Source organism: Tachypleus tridentatus, chromosome 10 (assembly GCF_004210375.1).
Source record: "Tachypleus tridentatus isolate NWPU-2018 chromosome 10, ASM421037v1, whole genome shotgun sequence".
NCBI classification, from domain to species: domain Eukaryota; kingdom Metazoa; phylum Arthropoda; class Merostomata; order Xiphosura; family Limulidae; genus Tachypleus; species Tachypleus tridentatus.
In genome coordinates this window covers 56,859,579-56,883,027 of record NC_134834.1, presented here as the reverse complement: position 1 = coordinate 56,883,027, position 23,449 = coordinate 56,859,579, and the positions used below count along the sequence as shown (strand labels likewise).

The following is a 23,449-nucleotide window of genomic DNA, read 5'->3' as shown; positions in this document are numbered from 1 at the left end:
TTTATTTCTGAGAACCCAAAAATTAATCACAAATTAATACATGATATGACCGCCTTTATTTTTCAGAAGATCATTAATCTGCTTTGGCATCGAGTCCACAAATTGACTGCAATCTTTGGGTCGCGGTGCCACACCTCAATTATGGCCTCAATTAGATTATCTTTCTAATACAGTCTTTTCCCCAAAGTCTTTCTTTACAAATCGCCCAAAGATTTTCAATAGGATTTAAGACAGGAGAGTTTCCAGGCCAGTCCAGCACCTTTATTCGCGTTGTAGTCATAAAATTCTTCACAGGTTTCGATGTGTGGTACGAGCCAGATCTTGCTGAAAAATGCCAGATCCATCTGGAAATCTCTTTTTCAATTCTGGAATGACTCTTCTCTGCAAAACTTCGAGGTACTGTGGTCCTCGCATCATACCTTTTACGATATGTAAGCCTCCGACGCCATAGTAGCTGAAAAAGCCCCAAAACATCTTCTTCAAGGGATGTTTTACGAACTGATTGATGTGAGATTCTGGCAGTTTCTCACCTGGAGATTTGCAAACATGCAGACTTCTTTGATCCTGTATGAAGAAATGAGTCTCATAACTGAATAACACCTTCCTCCATTGTTCTTGCATCCAATTCTTGTATTTCAGACCCCATTGATACCGTTTTTTCTTCATTGAGTTGGTAAGAAGTTGTTTTTTGACTGATCTCTTTGCCCTTCTAACGCAATTTCGATTGACATAATTTTCCTCAAAATTTCGTCATATATCCCAAAAAAAATCGACCATACTACAATACACAGCTAATGAAGCCGTCTGTGTGAAAAATGACTATTAAAGAAAATCAGCAGGTCCAGCGAGCCTACACTGGTCGCCATGCTGAAAATATTGTAAAATGACCATTTTTTCAATTAATTTGTACAAGGGTGTATAAAAGTACTATATAGCTGATTCTTGTTCTTACCTAAGAATGGATGATTCTTTCTTAGATAAAGGGGATAATACTTCTCCATCTTCTCCAACCCCCCAAGACACACTGCAACAAACTACTCCATTGGTCAAAAGCCAGTGGGACACAGTTTCTTTATTGTTGTAATTAAACTGTATACCTGAAGAAACAAATTGTAATAACAACTGATAACTGTTTAACTGTACAATAATTCATTGAAAAAAAGATAGAACATACAATACTTCTACATACTTTCAAAACAAGCAAGCCAATAGCCTTATTTGAGTGACTTAAAACTCAAAATATAGGAAAAAACATATTTAATAAACTCAATACTAATATTGGAAATCGCTACAGTTTCATTGCTTTAACACATTTACTTTATAAGAAGTTTTTATACATATAAATAAGGGCTTTTAAATTTACATTGCATAAGATGTCCTTAAAACACTTCACAAAGTCTCATTATGCAGAATATTTTCTACAATTAAAAGATTTAAAAGTAAACTTTTACTTGTTCATGTAAGATCTGATTCACATAAACCTATTCTGACTCACCACATCCAATTCCAGCATGCCTGTAATTCACAACATGCTCAGAACTGAACTCGTGCTTATGAAGTTTAGCAGTTCGAGAAGTCTGAGAGAGTTCGGGAATAGGGAGATAGATATTGGCCATGTGGAAATTTGAATAGCTGCTTGATTCATAAAGCTAAAGACAAATAAAGATATAAAACTGTAGTTCAGTGTCAAAAGATATTTAACTTTACCAATAACTGTTGAAAATAAATGACAAAACTTACTTACAAAGAAAAACTTTAAAAGCTATTGGCAAAAAGTTATTAGAGAACTTGTAAGATATAATAGTGACTATTTTTGATAATAAATATAATATGTAATTGTTTTTTTTTATATTAATAGTAGCTGAAACTTCTACTTGAAGAACTGCTATGATACAACAGTTTTATTTTTTGTGACCATAATCAATCATAGGACTGACCTTCAACAGTATTGGTTGAATTTGTTGGTCATAAAAAATTTGATTATAAAAATAATAAAAATACTAGAACTTCTGGTTCATTATGAAAAACACAACTGTAGTGTATAAGCGCTATTATGAGATTTCAAGATGTAACATGTTTAAAATACTTTATTTATAGTGTTATTTCAGAACTGTGCAGATTCAAAACCCCAGTTATACCAAATACTGTACAGGAACTAAATAGGATTTGGATTTCTGGATGATCCACCTAAAAAGCATAGCTAACTATGTGATTAACTGAGAGTGTGTATAAGAGTGACTCAGTAGACAAAGATGATAAAATTGATAGTTGGATAGTCAGTGGGCAAAACCAACAAAAGCTTTGACTACTCAACAGAAAGATAAACCACTCCCTGATAACCAAAACAAAGAAAAGTACATAACAGCAGATGAATAGGGACATGAAGATAAATATTATATTTATCCAGTTTCATCATTCAATGGCCACAATAAAGAAACTGTCATAATAATCTCATGTTTTTTATTTTGACATGAAGTGCCTTCAGGTAAATACTGAGTTGAGAAAGGTGTCCACTCTCTTGACTTCTTCAAAACTAAAGAGAGATGACAATAGAAACCTGGAGAAGTATGGTAAACAATTTTAACTGCTCAATATCTGGGTCAATATCTAAAGTGCATGCCTAAAAGAAAAAATAAATCAAACCAGCAGAAGCTTCATCAGAATTAGAGGCAGCAGATAAATTTTGTTCTGCAGATAATGGTGAGTGTTCCACAATTCTAGCATCCAACAGATCATGAAACCTGAAAGGACAATAGCAGCTAATTCAGGATAAAAAGTCCAAATACTCTGACCAATAAAATTTACAATGCATCCACAGAGTCTCTTGCAGGCTTGAGTAAAGCCTCCAAAGAAGTTAAACAATTTCCAATACTAGTGGAAGCATTTGCATCAGAATAAACATTAACTTCAGAATTCATAGGTAGTGAAGTTAGCAGTATGACTGTCAAAAAAATATAAGAATTATGACAGGAAGACAGAGCTTATATACATTCTCCTGATGCTGGTACAGTAAGTTGTGTGAAAAAATGGAGAGCTCTGGATAAACTGATGCATGCTCTGCATTATATCAGTAACATCTAGAACTTTAGTTATGCAATTATTAACCATATGAAAGTAATTCAGTAAGGAAAGGTTTTTCATATTTCAGAGGTGAATATCCCTGTTTTGAATAGTTAAACCTATTTAATTCCTAATAATGTGCAAAATAAGCCACACAAATAATTTTTTTTTTGCAAGCCGAACAACTAAAATTGTTGGCAAAAATATGTTCAAATGTTTTGTTACAAACATTATTACAAAATTATAAAACAAGAAGTCATAGAAGCTCAATAACTGGAATGAAAATGTATTTGTTTACCTCTAATCGTAAACTTCCTGACCATTTAGAAATCTGCAAGTTGAATATTTGTCCCCAGACAACAGTAAATTCTTGTGACAGTGGCCTAAAAATATAAAAGAAAAATCTCATATTGAAAATTGCTAATATAATAAAATCATTACAATTTTACATGCAAAAAACTATACTTAAAAACTTTTATAAATCAATTTATACAGAAAAACCATCTACTAAAGTAGCAGCAAGAACTAACTTATTTTGACATTCTATGAAATATAAATACCCTCAAACTTAATCTGAAGCAAAGTCTCATGATGTTAAAAAACACATAGGTTCAAGAAATCAAGATAACTTAAAAATACAATACCCCATACCCTAGTGCTTCAAAAGATGGACCTTTCTTCCTCAGGGGCAAAATAGGAATAATCACAGAAGGCAAAGTATGAGGTAAAGTGAAATTTAATTGATATCATTCATGCTACCATAGAAATATGGAAGTGTTTTCAGTGACTTTCAAGTGTTTCTCACTTTTCGTGCAATACTACTGGAAACAAGAATGTGAGATATAAAAAAGCTAGAAATGTATTAGTTTGAAAAAGAAAAATGGCCCAGATAAACTACACTACGTGCTAATAGTATAAGATATAAGTGAGGTATGAAGATTGATTAAAAAGGTCTGTTACACAGATAAAATAATTAATAAGTATTAAAAAGATGAGGGGTGAATATTGAGAATTCATAATGCATAGAAAAACCTTTTTTTAATATTTTCAACAGTTAACAAATTAATGAAAGGAAATCACTAATTCCAGGATCTAGATTTATTCCAAAAGGTTAAACAATATTTAATGTTGCAATCTAATATGCATCTGTTATCTCTCTTTTGGCTTTAGTTTTGAAGCCTGCATTGAAACCAATTTTAAAAGTAAAGCCAATAGAGAAAATGAAAACAAACTCAAGAATAACTACTTTTGAGATTTAGAGTGAATAACCAGAGAAATTAACTGGCATATGGTATTTGTTCATTATGTTTTGACTAACAGCTCCATCAAGACTGAAATGTGCACATCCTTTTTTTTTTTTCTTCTATACTATGAAACAGTTATACCAACTGAGAAAACTTCACTGAAAAAGTGAAATGTCTTGGTATAGGATTTATTTTCAGGTGGCCTAGTTTTTCAGAACTTTTGAAAATACTCAGGTTCTTTCATAAGATATATTCTTTATTACTTCATACAGAAAATAAGGAGAGTAATCCAGTGATGTATGTGTTGCTCAATTTGTAAAAACAGCTCCAGAAAGTCCATTTTAGGGAGTAATATACACAATCCATACCAAATTGTAAACAATTATTCTGATGTTTAGAAGGAACAATTGGTGTAACATATAATATATGTTAAGTTTTAACCTACTGCCTCATTTAAGCAGAACTCTGTCCAATTAGCTTTTTTCATTTCCCAAAAGCAAGAGCACAACTTACAGGATGTTTCAGGTTCCTACCTTTGGTGAAAAATCAAGTAATTTGCTGATCAATTACACAGAACTTTATTGTCAAACTAAAAATTATTAAAACCAATATTTGTTTATAATTCAAATTATAACAGCATATTATTTTTTAAAAAATATTCTCCTTGAGGGGAACTTGAGATATGACCCAATAGTAATATGAAGCAAATTGTAGAGAGGTCACAGTGGAAGTTCCAGAAATGAAAGTTTGTAATTTTTAAGAATTATTTGATGAGCCATTTTTTCTTACAAAATAAACTGTACATATATATATTATTATTACAACTTCTTTAATTACATGTAGAAAGTCTTGTGTCTTTTATTAAATTACTGAATTTATAATGCTTCCAATCTTAATCACATATTAAATATATTTGACATTCATCATATAATCTAAATTGTACAAAACCATGAGTATATACTGATATTAATGCAATTATTAAAAGCATTATTATTACAAGCATTAAAACATATATATATATATCAAAAGTTTAAATTTTTATCTCAATAATCTGAGCAAAAATATGTATTTTTAAATATATTATGATTGCCTCACATTCAATATGGATAAATTTCTGCCTAACCAATATTAAAAACATAAGCACTGCTTCTACTAAAATCATGTTAATTTTTAAAATTACCTTTCAGCAGTTGTGCACACCTCCTTTTCGTTAAATACTAATTTTATCATAAGTTTCCTTCGGGACACATCATTTCTTCTATGTTGTTCTTCTCTATATTAAAACACAATATAAAATTTTTATTTAATTCTACATTACATAGAGTTATTCAAGTTTTCAATATGTTACAAGCTCTAAAAAACTATGAAACTAATTATCAACTAAATGTCAAATGATTTAATATAGTTTAATATAGCATATTTATATCTTATAGGTTATTCCTTCATAAACTATATTTCATTACTATATTTAAATGCTGTTTTACTTATCAAATATTCTTTATTCATTTTCAAGCCTATTTCACCACTAAGTTATGCTCATATTTCATTTCCCAGAGCATACCAAAACAGCTCTACACACTCTTTCTTGGGGTAAGTGAAGTTAAATAACATGGAAAAAAAACAGTTTATTTAACAAGTTTTATATTATCTACTACTATAAATAATCATATCTTAGTTATTCAAGTATCACTTTCTATTCTACCATATCTAGAAGTGTATAATTAATGAACTGCTGTAAAAAGATGGGCTCTATATAACAAATGAAGGTTTGAGATAACAGATAATAAACCACTTCCTAACACAATACAAAGTAAATCCTTCCAAACAGCAATAACTCAATGAGAAGCCCAAAAAGAAAAAAAATATTATTTTCAAACTTAAACAAAAGAGAATTCTCAAGAACCATGACACTTGAAATTCTTATGCACAGTATTAGAGTAAATTAATGACTGTTTCTTTCTTATTAGCTATATTTTTGTGTGCCAGCAATACCACGTAAAGGAAACATGTATACTCAATTTTATTACTCATCAGGATCTCTACCAACTTTCTCTCAAATTAAATTCTTTTAAACAGGATTACTGTAAATTAACCTAATAGACCTCAGACATGGTTTAATACATCAATTGAAAGGGTTTGGCCTCTTCAGCCCAAAACTATCTCAAATTGGTCAAGAAATGATTGAGCTATGAGCTAAAGTTTGTACTTTATAAAAACAGAGAGCCTTGCTATGAGTCACTATGCTACAGTTTTAGAACACGTATTTGCCAAAAAGATAACAACTAATGAAACAAATTGCCTTGCTAAATATGTTATATTCAAGTAATGTGACAATCACAGCTGATATGATGATGCTGTTGAATGGCATGCATAAGAGCTATGTTCTGACATTGTTTAGTATTTTGTAAAAAGTGTGATGACACCAAAAATTACCTGGTTTTCAGGAGGTATGTAATAGGCTTTTCCATCACAAGATATTCATACACACCGACCATAAACGTGTTATAATCAGGAATTTTGAATTTTCAAGATTGTGATATCTTTTGTACTTAATATCATTCAAAAACAAGGAAATATGAAACAACTTGAGGAATTAAACCATCAATAAAGAGACCTACAACAAGTTGTACCCATGCAGCAGTAGGCAAAATGTAATATCACGTAACAGATGAGAACACACAAAACAAAATTAGCATCCCAGTCAACAGTAAGCAACATAATCAACAAGGACCTTCAACTAGAAAAGTACCCAAGTCACTGGTACTCAAGATGCTTCCACTCCTTATTTAAGAAAATAAAACCCAGCTGTAGAAAATTATATGAACGGTGTATAGCCAGAGACAAATAACATCAAAGTCATGTTCATGACTTTGAACAATGTGTGTGAGTACCCTGATAACTATAACAAATCTTGTGCTATTTTCTATTAGTCAATGATGAAAAATTTCCAAAATGCCTTCATAATCATCAGTGACTGAGCTGAGGGCAAGTTACAGATCAAAATATTGGATGAAAAGGTCAAGGCAAGCTCTCTTCACTACCAGATTATTGTGCTCAACCCTTTGTACCACAAGAAAACATACAGAAATGAGGCCAAGAGAGTATAGGTTCATCAAAATAATACTTTTTAGTTAAGCTTCTCATTTAAACACTGGATACCTCAAAGCAGGTGAAGAATGAAACAGGTATTCGTGCTTTTACATATTAAGATCTACTATTTAAGCTAATGAAAGCAGCACCTATGGATTTCTGTATAATCAGACTACCAGGGAAAAGAGGAGTGGATACAGAATATAAGATCAACTCTGCTTATCATCAGACCAATGTTCTGGTCTCTCTGTGCCACAAAAAATACCGGCTTTGTATGGAAAAAAAAACACCAACAGGGTATGGACTTACCAAAATAATGCTTCTAGTAACACCTATTTTTCAATTGTAACTGTCACATACCTCAAACAGCTGGAGAATGAAATCAGTAGTCATACTATTTCATATGAAGACATAACAGTCTGGTTGGTAGAAGCAGCCCCTAATGATTTTAATATTACAAAACTGCTGAAACATAATGCTGGAAATCTATTATTTATGTACAGTAGATAGGTTGCAGAAAGCATCAAAGAAGAAGTGGTGTGCTTTGTATGTGACAGTCTTGCAACAAAGCTATGCTATTTATGGTCATCAGATAAAGCATGACCAGATGTGGTGATGTGAACTTTAATGACATGTTTAGACTTCATAATTATTTAAACATAACTTTCTCATCCATCTATATAACATTTCTGCAGATATTAAACAAAAAACTAGTTAATTAAAGTAACTTGTTTTTCACTGAATAGAACTTTGTTTTTTTTGCTATGAGCCAAGTCAGGGAGAAATGAAAGCTGATGTGGCACAAAGCTGAAATTATTAGCTTGTTATAGCAAAAAGTTTATTACATAGTATAAGCTAAAATTTTTATATTACTTAAAGATAAACTGCTTGCAAAGCTTGTGGAATGTGAAGAGCATATCAATAAGTAAGTCAATTGGTAGAAAGATCACAGAAAGGACAGTAACTAAAGCCACGATACATTAAAAAATGGATATTCAAAACAGCAAAGCTGGTAAGTGGAGTCACACCAGTTTATTTAAATCAAATTAGTGAAAATATTTTTTTTTTAAATCAATAAAATATAAGTACTTGTAGAAGTTTTTTTCATGCAGAAATTTAATGTGCTCTTATATACCAAAAAAAGTAAAACATCTATGCAGCCTAAGGATGATTATATACTGAAGTGAAATATTGGAATTTTGTTTCTTTAAATTACATTAATGTGCACAAAATACATTAATAGATAAGTACTATTTTCATTTTGAAATATTTTTACTCTAATATAGCTGACATTAAATATCTTATATGGTTTGAAATAATAAAACACTATAGTTTGACATGTAATCCAAATATATTTTTTTATTTTAAAAAATTATCTTTCAAAATTTAATAAACATTTTCACAAAATATAAAGACTGATATACGAAAAAAAACTTGTACAAAACCATCCATACACCTTGGAGACACTGACAACCTTTAATAACACAGGGCAGAATTATCAATATTTATGATCTTCTAAATGTTGAAAATAAAGTAAAATTTTCTTTTTTCAATCTTTCTATCTGAATCACTTGAATGAAAACTAAAATACTTCAAATGTTTTTTCTCTCTATTACAGTGCTAGTATCAGTTGATAAGATCAAATTAAATAGAAACCTGCTGATACTGAGAAAACTCAAATACTCAAATGTCTCATGAAAGATAGAAAGTCAGAAAATGGATGACTTATACATAACAAAACAAATCCTTTTACAGTCATGTTGATAATAAAACAAATAGAACATGGAAGTGTCTTTTAAGGTGGTAATCTGAAGTTATGTTCCAGCACAAAATGCAAATGCTGATCTGAAGTATTTGTGCATTATTGTAGGAAAAACTGCAAATAACAAAGAGGCTTTTGTGTTCTTCTGCACAACATTTAAAATCCCTTAATGACTGTAACATGCTAATTTATCAAAACACTTGATACACTATTATTCTACAAAATATTCCAATACAATCCAACTATAAATTGTTTAACTAAATTAAAAGTATTTGAACATAATTAACAAAATTTTAAGCACAAGAAAACATTTAAATTTTACAAACCTTGTGCACTGGTGGTGGGGAGTAATAGGAGTGTCTAGGCTTAAATCAAGATACAATTTTGGCTCACCTATTTATTGTAAAATAAACAATTACTTGAAGTTTAAATGTTTCAGGCATTTATAAAAATCTATGAAGTTAAAAATAATTAATTTGTTGGTAATTCTTGTTTTACATTCTGTCAGCTTTTGTTAATGGTGTATTCTTCTTCCATTCTAACTGCATTTACACTCTGAAAGAAGGTCTCATATTTTAATGAACTTTCACAACTGACTTTTTGTTTCTACAGGGTGTTTGGAAAGTCACTGTGCAGTCTTGAAAGCAGCGATAACAGCATTCATTCAGTCTATTTCAAGCCAGCAACTGATAGTGGTGTTTAGAAACAAAATAAGAAGGATCCAAGCCTGTATTGATGCCAACAGGGATCACTTTCAACATTGTTTATAATTGTCATTCATATTTACCTCCTGTATTCTGTATTGAAACATGTCTGTTAATAAATATATATAAGTGCACAGTGACTTTCCAAACACCCTGTACTTCTCTTCATTTTTTTCATTTTTCTTTATAATTTTTAAAGCTAAACCTTATCACATATGTATATCTACTAATATTTTAACAAGTTGTACTACCTTCAAGTTCTATTTGAAACAACAAAGACAAACCAAAGAAAAACTTTTCTGCTACATTGTCCACCAAGCATACATACTTGTTTTTAACTTTTTATACTACATATGAAAACACAAATATATTTTTATGAAGAAAATATATGGAACTTTACTCTGTACAAGTACTGAGCAAAACCTTTTGTAAGTATCATAGTTTAATAAAAATCTCAAATAAGTTTACAATATGCATTTTTCTTTACATAAAAGCTTCAGTAATAAAATAAAGACAGCCTTCTTTAATATGCAACTTACCACTGAATTATAAAGTATTAAATTCATGATGTACGGAAATGAGAAAATTATAATGTAAAAATAAAATAATTAAAATAATGTGACCTATAAATCCTTATTTAAAACTTACAAGAAATATACCTTGATTTTTCAACAACAAATAAGACTCTAATGCAATGGATATAGCTTAGCCCATTATCCACCAACTTGACAGCATAGATTCTAACCTTTTAACCATCATTAATAATACAATTTCACCATTAATACGAAAGCAAACTTTAAAAATTATAAAACAAAGGCTAATGCTGCCCTTTCATAAATGAAGCATTTGTAACCAACTGATATTCTTATCCATTTCAGAAAGACTCCAAAGATGAAAGGACTAGACAAAATGAAAAAAAAAAACTCAAAACATCTAAGTATTAACTTTATACCACAGAAACAAACATCAAAGACTTGTATCTATAAACATTTAAATTTTAACAATACTTCAAAATAAAAATTAAATCAGAGGTCCTACCTGGTTGCCTTCTAGTCTGTAATGCTTTCTGTCTTATATTCTTTAAAGTTTCCTCTTCATTAAATTCTGGTGGGTGTACAGGTTTTGCAGGTTCTTCTTCTTCCAATACCTTTTGATCTTCACTTTTTGTTTGTTCTAAGTCTTCAGGCATTTGTCTTGGTGATGCCTGAGATGATTCGCTTTCTTGCCTTAAAATTGTTTGCCGTTTCTTCTCTCTTCTTAAAGCTTGTTTCTAAAAATAAGAAGATTATCTTTGTTTATTCTTACAGTATATGGACTTTAACAAATGCTATTATGACACAAACCCTAAAGGCATGAAACAACACTTGTGTTAAACACTGGATTAGATCCTTTGTTTGTCTAAGACAGCTACCAAGTTTAGTGCTTTGGGTTTGAATAAATAGCTTAAGTTCTGTAACAGCAAAATGCCAAACAACAAATAAATTATACAAAGTTCTGTTTTTTTGACAACTTTATACTAACATAATTATCTTCAGTTTGATATATTTTTATCTATATTAATATTAAAAAGGGTATTATTTTTAAAAGATTGGTTGGTTGATTTTGTGTTTTATGGCACAAGGCAGCTAGGCTATCTGCACCAAACGTCCGGTTAAAAGGTAAAAATAAATTATATGTAGTAAAATATATAAAAGGAAATGAAGGTAAAACAAAACAGCATTGAAAAACAGAAAAAGTATAAAACCAATGCTAACACATAGTCTACAATGTTAAGAGAGAAAGCAGAGTAAAGAAGTTGTAAAGGACTTTCTCTAGCATAATGGTAATGATCATAACCTGCCAGGAAGACTAACAGGTAAATACGAGAACCACCGTCAGTCACCTGAATTTGGCCTTTCCAGTCCTGGTTCTGAGTTATGTGTCATAACAGCCATTATCAAAAGGTAAAGTAATAGAAGTTTTAAAAGACATGTAGCAAAATCGTAATAGTAATTAGCCAAATGTCCGATAAAAAGGTAAAAGTAAATGAAGTAAAATACATAAAATGAAAGAAAGGTAAAAACAAAACAGCAATTAAAAACATAAAATGACATAAAACAAATGTTGACATCAAGGCTACAAAGTTGTAAAGAACTTTCTGTAGCATAATGGTAATGATCATAACCTGCCAAGAAGACTAACAGGTAAGTACAAAAACCACCATCAGTCATCTGAAGTTGGTCTTTCCAGTCCTGGTTCCAGGTTATGTGTCATTATGGCCAGTATCAAAAGGTAAAGTAATAAAAGTGTTAAAAGACATGCAGCAAAATTGGAATAACAACTCCCCAGAACGACTAACGGGTAGTTCAAACAGCAGCGTTACTCACCTGAAGTTGACCTTTCCAGTCTTGGTGTCGAGTTAGTTAATGTACTGGCCATTTTCCAATTTCAAATTAAACTAGAGAGATTGAGACTCTTAAAAGGGAACCACAATTAAAAAGGTGTAATGAATAAACATCAGACACTTAAATGAGATTAAAAAGATTAATGGCCATTAAAAAACTAAAAAACTTTATCAAGATGGACAGTGTCACCGTCAACAATAACACTGTCCAATGTTACGGATAAACCTCAGGACAGAACATGTTTAAAATAGTGCTGTCGTTGAGAGTTGTAACGATGGGAAGAAAGTTAAATGTGGCTTACAGTGATCTGAGTGTTACACAAACTACACACTAGTGCAATAGTTCCAGATAAAAGAAAATGATGAGTTAAAAAACTGTGACCAATGCGTAGTCTAGTTAGAACAACTTCCTCCTTCCAAACCTTATGGAAGCTAGACGACCAAAGCCCAATATAGAGTTTTATATGAAAAAGCTTGTTGTCCGTTGCTCACTCCAAGTGGACTGTCAGCTGACACGGAGCCGAGTCTTGAATACAGGATCATAGTCCATGTACAGAATAGGCACAGTGGTGATAGTCTGCCAGAGCAGACAGATTTAGCTGCCATGTCTGCAAGCTCGTTCCCGCGAATACCAACGTGGCCTGGTATCCAGAAAAACTGGATAGAAGTAGATGTTAATGAGAAATGGGCCAGTCAGTTTTGAATATCAGCAAGAACAGGGTGTAAGCCAATGTGAAGTGATTCCAAGGCAAGAGAACTAAGAGAGTCAGTATAAATAGTGCAGTTGGAGTACTGCTTAGCTTCAATATGATCCAGGGCAAGAGATATGGCATACAGTTCAGCAGTGAACACAGAAGCTGTAGAGGGGATTCTGCGTGCAACCACCGAACTGCAAGAAACCATGGCAGAGCCCACAGAGTTACCAAATTTGGATCCATCAGTATAAATTGGAATGGAAAGATTGTTCAAAAGATGTTCAGTAAATAAAAGATGGTACTTCCAATCGGGAGTATCTACCTTCTTTGATGACTTAAAGAAAGGTCACATTTGGGGACTGTAATAAACCATGGTGGGATGGGCTGACCAGTGGATTCTGCACTGTTATCCAAGGACAGACCCAATTCATCCAATTGTGCCTGGATGCAAAGGCCAAAAGGAGCAATGGCAGATCATCTGTTCTAAAAAAGTATGGCCCACTGAGGAAAGAAAACACATTCCCAGGTGGGATGCATTGGTAAGGAAAGAAGTTTTGAAGAATATAGTAAAGACAGTTGCAAACAGTATAGGAAAATGATCACTGCCTAGTGGATTATTGTCAACCCTCCATGAAAAATTGGAGAATAATGAAGAGGAGCAAACCGAGAGATCAATAGCAGTAAAGGACTGACTAGGTGTATGAAAATAAGTGGAAGAACCAGTATTGAAAAGAGAAAGATTGTGATCAGAGACCATACGCTCTACAGAGCGACCCCTCCTATCAAGAACAGCACTTCCCCAGAGAGAATGATGTCCATTAAAGTCCCCCAGGATTAGAAAGGGAGACGGCAACTGTTCAACGAGAGCATCAAGGTCTGGTTGATCATATGTCTCTCCAGGGGACAGGAAGAGAAAACAAACAGTGATGGTATGACCCAAGGAAACATGGATGGCTATGGCTGCCAAGGGTGTGTTGAGTGACAAAGACAGGGTGGGCACATACTGATCAACCAACAGTGCCACCCCTCCATGTACTCATCCATCACACAGGCTGTCATTTCTGTACAGAGAAAACTGCCGAAAGGTGACTGTATCGGCAGGTTTCAGAAATGTTTCTTGTAAGGAAAGACATACAGGATAGTAGGAAGCAATCAGTGTTTTGATGTCATCCAGATTAAAACATAAACCTCGACAGTTCCATTGTATCAAGGCGGCCATTTTTAATGATGGGTAGGCGAAGTGGCTGGAGAACCCTTCTGTTTATGACCATATCTTTTTTCCTTACTGTCCTTATTCGAAGGAGGTCTATCAACCTCCATGCATCCTGCCCTGGGTCGATTGGGCAGGTCTTGGTTGTTGGAAGAGTATTCCAGTGACTGAGGATGCAAACGAATGATTGCTTTGCATCTTGGGGTGGGAGAAAAAGATGTATCTGAAGAAATGCCTGTATTTGAAACCAAAGGATGTAGATCTTGGGGTTTGTTGAAATGTATGGGAGGAACAGAGATGGGTGAAGTTGATTCACCAACCTTTTTAACCATGAAGAGCAAAAGGCTTTTCATATGTTTTAAAAACGATTATCTTGGAGGCACAGAGAGATCTGTCTGCACTCCCACTGTAGTTGTGGAACGAAGTGCAGCAGCATATGTCCAAGATGAAGTGGCAGACAGCAATTTCTGAGCCTCAGGATAACTAATGTTATGAGTCGTTTTCAAATGCTGCACCTATTTTTCCTCCAACCATTTTGGGCAAAAAGGAAAGTAGGAAGGGTGAGAACCATTGCAGTTGACACAATGTGGGTCTGTGTCACACTCATAGGCATCGTGGTCCTTGCCACCACAACGAGCACATGTCAGGAAACCACGACATGACGTCTTTGAGCAGCTGAACCTCTAACATTGGATACATCGAAGAGGGTTTGGAATGTACGGCCATACCCTGCAATTTAGATAACCTGCCTTGATGGTGGCAGATGAACGTGGTGATGTAAATGTCAAAATGAAGATATTTGTTGGCAGTGTAACTCCATCTTTGCAAGTGGAGATGTGCCTCACTGCAGAAACTCCTTGAGTGGAGAAACCAGCAATAATCTCTGACTCGGGGATGTTCTTCAAATCCCTCTCAACAATAACTCCTCATGATGAATTCAAGGTAGCATGAGGGGTAACCTCAATAGGTACATCCCCAATTGCCTTTGAATTCAAGAGGAGTTCACTGTGTTGGGATGTGGATGTTTCAACCAATATGTCTCCAGATCGAAGCTTCTTTACTGACTTTGGAGAGTCAGCAAGTCCCTCTAGTCCCTTCTGAATAAAAAAGGGGGACATTTGCCCTAAATGTTTTTCTGAAAGAGAATGTAATATAAGAAAATGAGGTAAGTGTGGTACAGATGTTGAAGATCGCTGCTCAGAGTCTTCAAGACATAGTCATTTACGTATTGACTGTTTATTTCACTATTTTATTTAAATTTTGTGTAGGAGGATCCAAAGGAAAAAAGGAAAACTTCAGTACCCACTGACCCCACCCACCATGGAGTGCTACGAGGGGACGCACTACAATGTCATGCAAGGACATTGCAGCAACACCAGGGTTTCGTGAGAACTATACCCAAACACCAGCATTAGACACAAGGTCCACAACACCCATTGAGAACTTCCAACACTGGTACTTGGTTGACTCTAGCCCAAGTGGACCAGCCAATTGACCCAAGGGGAGTTTTTTTTTTAAAGAAATTAAATTTTTTGGAAGTTTTCCATTTTGAAATGTTGTGTATTTCACAAGCTTAAGCTTCTGCCAGTTTATTTCTATTTACATTAAGTGTTGAGTTGTAATATTTGAGAACAGTTCAACTAATTAAATAAGAATTATGTTCAGAACTGAGTCCCAAAACTCCAACATACTATAGACACCAATGGAAAATATAAATCATAGAATTAAATTCATAACAGCTAAGAAGAATGTACATTATACTATTTCAATCAATAATACTGTTATGAAAACTGTTTACAGAACTTCAGAGATTACTTGCCTTGGGAATATACCTCAATGAAGAAAGTACCAAAAGACTGTAAAAGTTAAGGTGCAGTAGTAAACACCAGTGGGGAGAATAAAATGACAAACACAGAGAGAAAAAAGTAGGAAACACGACAACACACAGAATAAAGCTCTCTATTTAAATTAATAAGATGGTCTTCACTGTGGGATTTCAACATAAGAGGTTAGATCAGAGATGTTATATTTATATTCTGTATAAACAATAGATATTCCTCCATCAAATCATGAGTGCCTAACTTCTTTATATAATTCAAATTAACTCATGATATTCTATCCACGTTAAATAACCTCAAGCACCACCTTGTGTTAATTTAAAAACCTGAAGAATTCAACTTATTTTCACTGCCATACCAAAAGATAAGGATATTACACAGGGTGAAAATGAAAATGATATACAAAACAAGAAAAATTAATGCCTAAGAGAAAACAAAATACTTTTCTAAAAAACAAAACTGAAATGAAAACCTATCACCTTATTTCTCATAAGCTAAAAACATATATGCTTTCAATATGATGTAAGAGTTTAGATGTGTCAAGAAATGTAAAAATAGTGGTATTCCAGTCTTTGTAATAGCTGTGAAAACACACCAGATTTGTCCAAAAGTTAGATCCTATATAAAATCATGGTAATGTTAGTAAATATAATTTAGTTGGAATCACACCATGCTTCAATATTTAAATCCACATTACCTTGGCTATGTGCCATTTTTTCCATTTTCTCAATTCCTTTTCATACTGTTCAAAAAGATGCTGATATTCCAATTCAAACTCTTCTTTCTCTTCTTCTAGTTCTTGATGAATTTCTCTCTCCCATTGTTCCTCCTCCTCTGTTTTATTTGTTTGCTCCCTGAAGATCAAATTAGTATAACTATGATATACTCTGAGCACCACTTATAGACTAAGTCCTTGAAATACAGGAAAAGTACTTGTTTCATCTTATTAACCACCTTGTGTATTATCAAAAAAAAAAAAATTTAATATCTGAGGTAATTACTTGATCATGACAACACAACCTTAATGTCTTCCATAACAAAAATATTAATCATGCAATATACATGAAAACAAAAACCTCTGGTAGGTAGAAATTAGCTTACACACAAAAAATATGAAAAAACTGTACATAAAAGAACATAATTACAGTTGATGTAGCTCTCAGAATTAATCTAATTTCTTTAAAAGAAAAAAAAAGGGGTAAAGGTTGCACTAGTTATCCTCAAGTAAATAAAGAACAAGTGTGTACACATACACGATAAATTATCATTTTCTTCCTTCATACTGCTTGAAGTAATCAGTTCTGTTTTTAACACTCACTCTTGTCACACAGAACATGTCCTTCAAGTTTTCAAATATTTACAAAAAATATATGCAGTTAAATCAAACACTATGGTCTCATTAATTGCAATTACTTCTAATATTACAAACATGCAATAAATGCTTGAATTATTAATAGAAATGTATTAACATTTTCTTATTCTTACCTATGTATAGTAAGTTTCAAAGCAGTATTGATGTACCCTTGTAATTCCCTGAGTCTCTTGATTTCTTTCCACAGTGAGATAATACTACGAAGTAGGTGTCGTTCATTCATTTCTGCCCTATCTCTAGCCTTGCAGGTCTGACTGTGAGAGAAAAACAAAACATTAATATCAGACTCAGAAATGTATGTCTGGCAAAATCCTTTTGATCATGTCTCTACCATATACTACCATAAAAAATGTTGATATAAGAAACTATCCCAACCATTTAAAGTTATGTGTGACAACTAATTAAATGTTGGTTATAGACATCGGCAAATTTTGATCAAGCCCAAGAAAACCACCAGTTTGTAATATGGCCACAAAAGAAACTGCCAGTCCACATCATGGCAAACTGTGCACATATAAAGCTAAATCTAGTAACAAAGTGTAAGTTTTGGGGGACAAATAAACCATTAAACACATTAGCAAAACTGTGTGAAGAGCAGATTACCTGTTCTGTAGTGAGTATCCTATTAATGTGTAATTTAACTGACTTTTTCCAGTAAATAAATATTTCACTGCCATTCAAGGATTCATTTCAATTTATATATTGCACATTACATGGGAATCCATTTTATTTTCTTCAAACTAATGTTCTCTCGAAATACAAATTGATAAGTAAAATACACTATTTCTCTGATAAAGTGAAGTCCACCACCAGCAATGATAAATATGGAAGTAAGTTAACACTACATAAGGTAAACACTGTAAGTACAATTAATCATAAATAGTGAACATTTTTAAACTAATGAGGTTTTCATTCAGCAGTACTTACAATATTCTGTACAATGAACATATTCTTTTTTGCACCAAATTTTGATGTGATACACTGTTTGCATGAACACAAAATTGACAATTCTGGACATACTGCATGAAGACATTTATCAGACATTAGCATGTTGATGGGAGTTTCATACCACACATAGACTTTAAATCTGATATTCAGAAATGGTTAATGTATATTAAGTTTAAAACTTTCAAAAGCAAAGAGAAATACCTTTGTAAGTGTCCAGTCTATAGATAGAACAAAGTACATGAAACTTCAGAAATCAACTTTGTTTTGTATAGTCTGTAGCTAGGCTCATCAGAGATTCAATACTTTAATAATAAAATATTTTTCTACTTTTTTAGGCAAAGTGCTGTTTTTAGCAAAGTCAAAAAGAAACTGTTTTGATGAAAACTTTAAAGCAGTAAACATTGTTTTATTTTATTCATGATACCTCATCCCTTCAGAATGTCAGCCTTAATAAGAACACTACAGACATTGGGTTCTTGTTTCCTTCCCAGGATAGAAAGAGAAAAAAAAATGCGATTTTCTTACTCAACTTCCACATTAATTGTTATTCATATTTCTAAAATTCTTCTTTCAAGCAGTTGAAATAAATACCAAAGATGTAGAACAAACAAACCAGTGTTTGTCAATTACACAACACATTTGATTCAAACCAAATCTGCATCAAGAAAATAGCAATCATGTTTGTGTGCTTCTTCCAGAGGAACAAAGAATTGTCTGAATGACTGAAATTCCTTATCATTATAATTAATACTTCAACCATATCATCTTCTCCTGACAGAGTTCCCTTTGTTACTGTAGCTTTGCCTCTTTTTTTCACTCTTCCAACAAAACACACCCTAACTCATGTCTAATAATAGCTCTTTCTTACTTGAGAAGTCCAAGAATATGTCCATTTGAAGAAAAAGTAGAGTTTCTGCCCCCTACTTTCATAATCTCAATGGGTTCACAGGTCTCACTAATGTTTATTTTACATTCTTTAAGGGACCATAGAGTGTAAGTGTCAACTACAATGTCTCCTCTTTACTGTGGTTGAAAATGTATTGCAGTTTCCAAACCTTGTTAAAAGAGTTGTAGATTATCATACACTTAAGCAGAGTTGCCTAATTTATGTGATAAATCCCACTTGTTACTTACTATCTAATTGTTACAGATGTTTCTCTGCTTCTTCTAAGAGAACATATTTTTTTATATATTTAATAGTGAAGTCATTTTGACCAAACAACAACTTGATGACAAGAGGTTCTTCATGTGTCTTGATATTCCTTGGTAATGTGCTGTCTTTCTAGCAAGAGCATAACCTTCTTTTTTTTTATTGATTTTTCTCCAGTAATTCTATTTTTATATTACCAAAAAATCCATAGTTTCACTCTGGTAATAGCATCTGACAATTTGTTGTTTTTTTTCAACAAACCATTCTTTCCTAAACTCTCTGATTCTTTACTGTGCTCACTAAAAGTGACAAGTTGTAAAGCTGTCTTGAGAGATATACATTGGAAACAGACAAAGTGGTGAAGAACAGTACTAAAGTTACTATTACATTATTTAAGAACAAACTGACAAGTAACAACTTTTTGATATAACTATAAGAAAGTCACCCTAACACCTATATATTTCTAAATTCATCCTATATACCTTTCAGGAATTTTTATAATTATTGTAAAGGTCTTGAATTGCTAATAAAAGCCAATTAAATTGTTTTCAAAGTTTTGATATCTTTAGCTTTCATGGGTCACTGCAGTGGTTTTGACCATCCAATGACCTCAGTAAACCCTTCTTTTCTAATTAATTTTAAAACAAGCATTCCACTTTATTATTTCTATTGCATTTGATAACTTAGCAATCTTTTCAATGAATGAACATTGTGATTTCCATTCATCACAAACAATATGTTTCAAAATGAATACCAGCATTTAAAAAAATAATCATCTTGAGCAATACTGCCATGAAGGTAATTGCCAATTACACACACCACTACTTTTTTGCAATGAAAGTTAACCAAGACTACAAAAGTAATAGAAGCAGCTGACACAAAAACATAAGAAATTTCTGAGTAAGTCAAATATTGTAACTGTTATCTCTGTAAACAACTAAACTAATCTCAAATGCCAATCACATGATCACATACTGTTTCATTCAGAAAAACATCATCACAACAACAACTTTTGAAAAACTGTGTGTGATGTATTCCTAAAATTTTCTCCAAAATAAAATTATAATTGAGATGTTGAAATTTTAAATTTCTTTTTACATAATTCTATTGTTATTTCTTGATGAGGAGAAACCCACTTGGAATAAAAATGTATCTCAAAATGGCTGGTATGGGTATTAACACTTCTATTGATAAGCAGAAAGCAACGTTTTAACCTTTCTAGGTCACCTTCAGGTTAACAAAGATTAAACTTCAGGTTAACTTGACAATGACTTAGGAAGGTCGAAATGTTGTTCTCTGCTTATCAATAATAAAAGTGTTAATACCCATATCAGCCGTTCTGAGATACATTTCTACTAACATTTGTTTTGGATAAAATCACTAAAAGAAAATTGAAACTTTAGCCCTAATTTTCATTTTTAACTTTTGTTGGAACTTTCATTGAGAATGAAGAAAAAAAATAAATTTTCTGCTTGTGCTGAGACAAACTGTCAAAAATGATACAAACAATGCATATAGTAAGAGCAATTTTCAACCACACATTGTTAAAATGTTTCTTAAACAACTCCATCTTACTGTTAAAAATGGAGGTAGCATGGTACTCACTATCTAAAAAGTTGGTGGGCTCTCCTGGATTCTTTATGATTATATCAATAATGATATGAAGAATGTTTTATAAGAAGAGAGCAGTAAAGCTGACTGTTGTGGTTGTATACCTTAGAAGCATTTCAATGCAAAGAACACTTGTATGATCAGTGGCTGGCTTTGAAACAAGTGGAAAAACTTTGACACACATCAGTGAGATTGTACATTTGAACTAAGAGCACAAAATTTCTTGTTGGAATACCTAATATCACAAGACTTGTAACAAATTCTATTTCATCTTGCTGCTTTGCTGTAGCACTTAGGTTAAGCAAATTATCTTCAGCTTTTAAATTCCAAAGGCAGGTTTGGTGTAACAGCTGGCATTCCATTGTCTCTGAATTTATGACAAAGAAACTAAGTTTTTAAACAATGACCATATTGTACCAACATTTTATCAGCAATATTTGATTTTATTGACATCTCTTGCCACTGTTTTAATACTATCTATTTTTCTAACACAGCTGACATTTTCTTCCACAACCAGATCACAAAGAAATATCATTAGAGACCCAGTCTTGTGTTATGATGAACCCAAATGATTTAAAATAGCATTTTTACTTCATTGCCTCAAAGAGTATATTTACAGGCAACATCACTGAAAAAGTCTAAGTACTTCAGGCAGTATGAACTCATATCAATCTTTTAATAAGGAACTAATAGTAATGTTTACATTTTCAAAGGCACTGTTTTTTTAAAGTACTAGAATTGTCCAATGAATACTTCAAATATTTGTGACTCTGATTCCAAGTCTATTACAGATATGATATTTCTCTCTCACACCTGCATGTCTTAACTTACCATAAACAACACACCTTTGTCAGTGTTTTGTGGGTAAATGATAGTGCTCATAATTCAACACCTGACCTTATCTCATGTGGTATTTTGCATATTGCATCATCACTGTTCACATCTTGGCTATGTTTTGTAAAGTACAGTGCCTTTTCTCAAGTTGTTGTGTTTTTCTTTAACTGTAGCTGTTGTAGTTATTTTATTAACATGATATACAAGTTCTTCATCACCAAACAACAGTTCATAACAATGTTATGTTGTCTTCCAAAGTCACTTTCATCCATTGGCAATTGGTAGCTGTCTGCTTATCAGTTACTGCTTGAAAAATTATGCACTTCTCCAAGCCTGTGAGAGATCCCTCTTCCTTCACATGAATTATTGCAAGCTTAAGTTCTCAGGATCTCTTCTGGTCAGCCACTATCTCAACCTGCAAAAGACAAACTAAAAATATAAAAGTATAATTCAAAATGAATGCAGAACAGTAATTTTGGCTTTACTGTTTTATTTACTTCTACAATGTACTTAACATATATCAATTTTTAGAGTTACATATTCATCTACATAGAAAAACTTTGCTCTTCACAGTTTTGGCAACATGGTTATAGATTATTTATTCCCAAAACATAAACTAGGCACTAGAGTTAGCTTTCTTATACACAGGCTGAGTGGCATTGACTTGCAGACCCAAGATTGGATAAACATTTAGTGCTACTTCTCCAAAATGTTCTGGTCATCATACACGTCTTCTAAGCAATCCAGTTAGTTTCTGGTGTAAACTGAAAAGTTTTTACAAGACTATATGGCAGAGACCAAATTATTTATAACAAGTTTCTATTGAATAACAATTAGAACAACAAGAATGACTTTATGATAATGAATGAACTTTGAACACATAAATAAACAATTTTAAGAGAAATCTTTATAATATTTGAAAACAAGGCATAAGCTTATCCACAACTTGAATAATTAAGTATACATATTTTTGCATATTCTTTAGTCAGTGTCTTAAACCTATTCAAATGTTATTAGGTAATATAAAAGCAGATTATATGCTGTAAATTGATGGTGTGTTTAGTCATTTTATCTGAAAATCATATAAGTAAGATATATATTCAATGCAAACTCTGAATAAATGAATAATGTAATGATGAAGCACAATACGAAAAAATGTAAAAACACTGAAAGATGTGAATTATTGACTGAACTCTGGTCTAGAATATTTTTACAAAACTGATACTTGTTATTACATTAGTAATGAAACTCAAACTATAAATAAGTAAATAAAAACTAAACCAGTGACTAAAAACTTTTATAAATACTCTTGTACAATTAAGAACTTTATATTTTCCTGCCATAACTCTCCTTTATAGCAATACAATCTTCTAACAACTACCACTTTAGAAACCTTATCTAACTCCAAAGTGTTACCGTAGTTCTTCTTTATAATGTTGTAATCTCAGATTTCTATCATCCACAGCTGATGAGGATTCTTCACTTGATGATTTAGACCCACTCAAATTTGCTACTGCTATTCGAAGGGTCTTTAACTGTTGATAATCA

At 32.4% G+C, this 23,449-nt stretch overlaps 1 protein-coding gene across 3 annotated transcripts in view; it reads right to left on the bottom strand.

The window, feature by feature from the left end:
- The window catches only part of LOC143229353 (coiled-coil and C2 domain-containing protein 2A-like), a 100,740-nt gene that overhangs the window by 39,765 nt on the left and 37,526 nt on the right, over positions 1-23,449 (bottom strand). For all 3 annotated transcript variants that reach the window (XR_013015832.1, XM_076461568.1, XM_076461567.1), the window contains 9 exons: positions 23,318-23,436; positions 17,472-17,612; positions 16,684-16,840; positions 10,899-11,130; positions 9,483-9,549; positions 5,485-5,577; positions 3,359-3,443; positions 1,496-1,649; positions 953-1,097 (listed from right to left, as the gene is read on the bottom strand). Coding sequence is in view for 2 of the 3 variants with exons in the window: in XM_076461568.1 (XP_076317683.1) it covers positions 953-1,097; positions 1,496-1,649; positions 3,359-3,443; positions 5,485-5,577; positions 9,483-9,549; positions 10,899-11,130; positions 16,684-16,840; positions 17,472-17,612; positions 23,318-23,436 (1,193 nt within the window). In the remaining variant the exon portion in view is untranslated. The remainder of the gene's footprint in view (positions 1-952; positions 1,098-1,495; positions 1,650-3,358; positions 3,444-5,484; positions 5,578-9,482; positions 9,550-10,898; positions 11,131-16,683; positions 16,841-17,471; positions 17,613-23,317; positions 23,437-23,449) is intronic.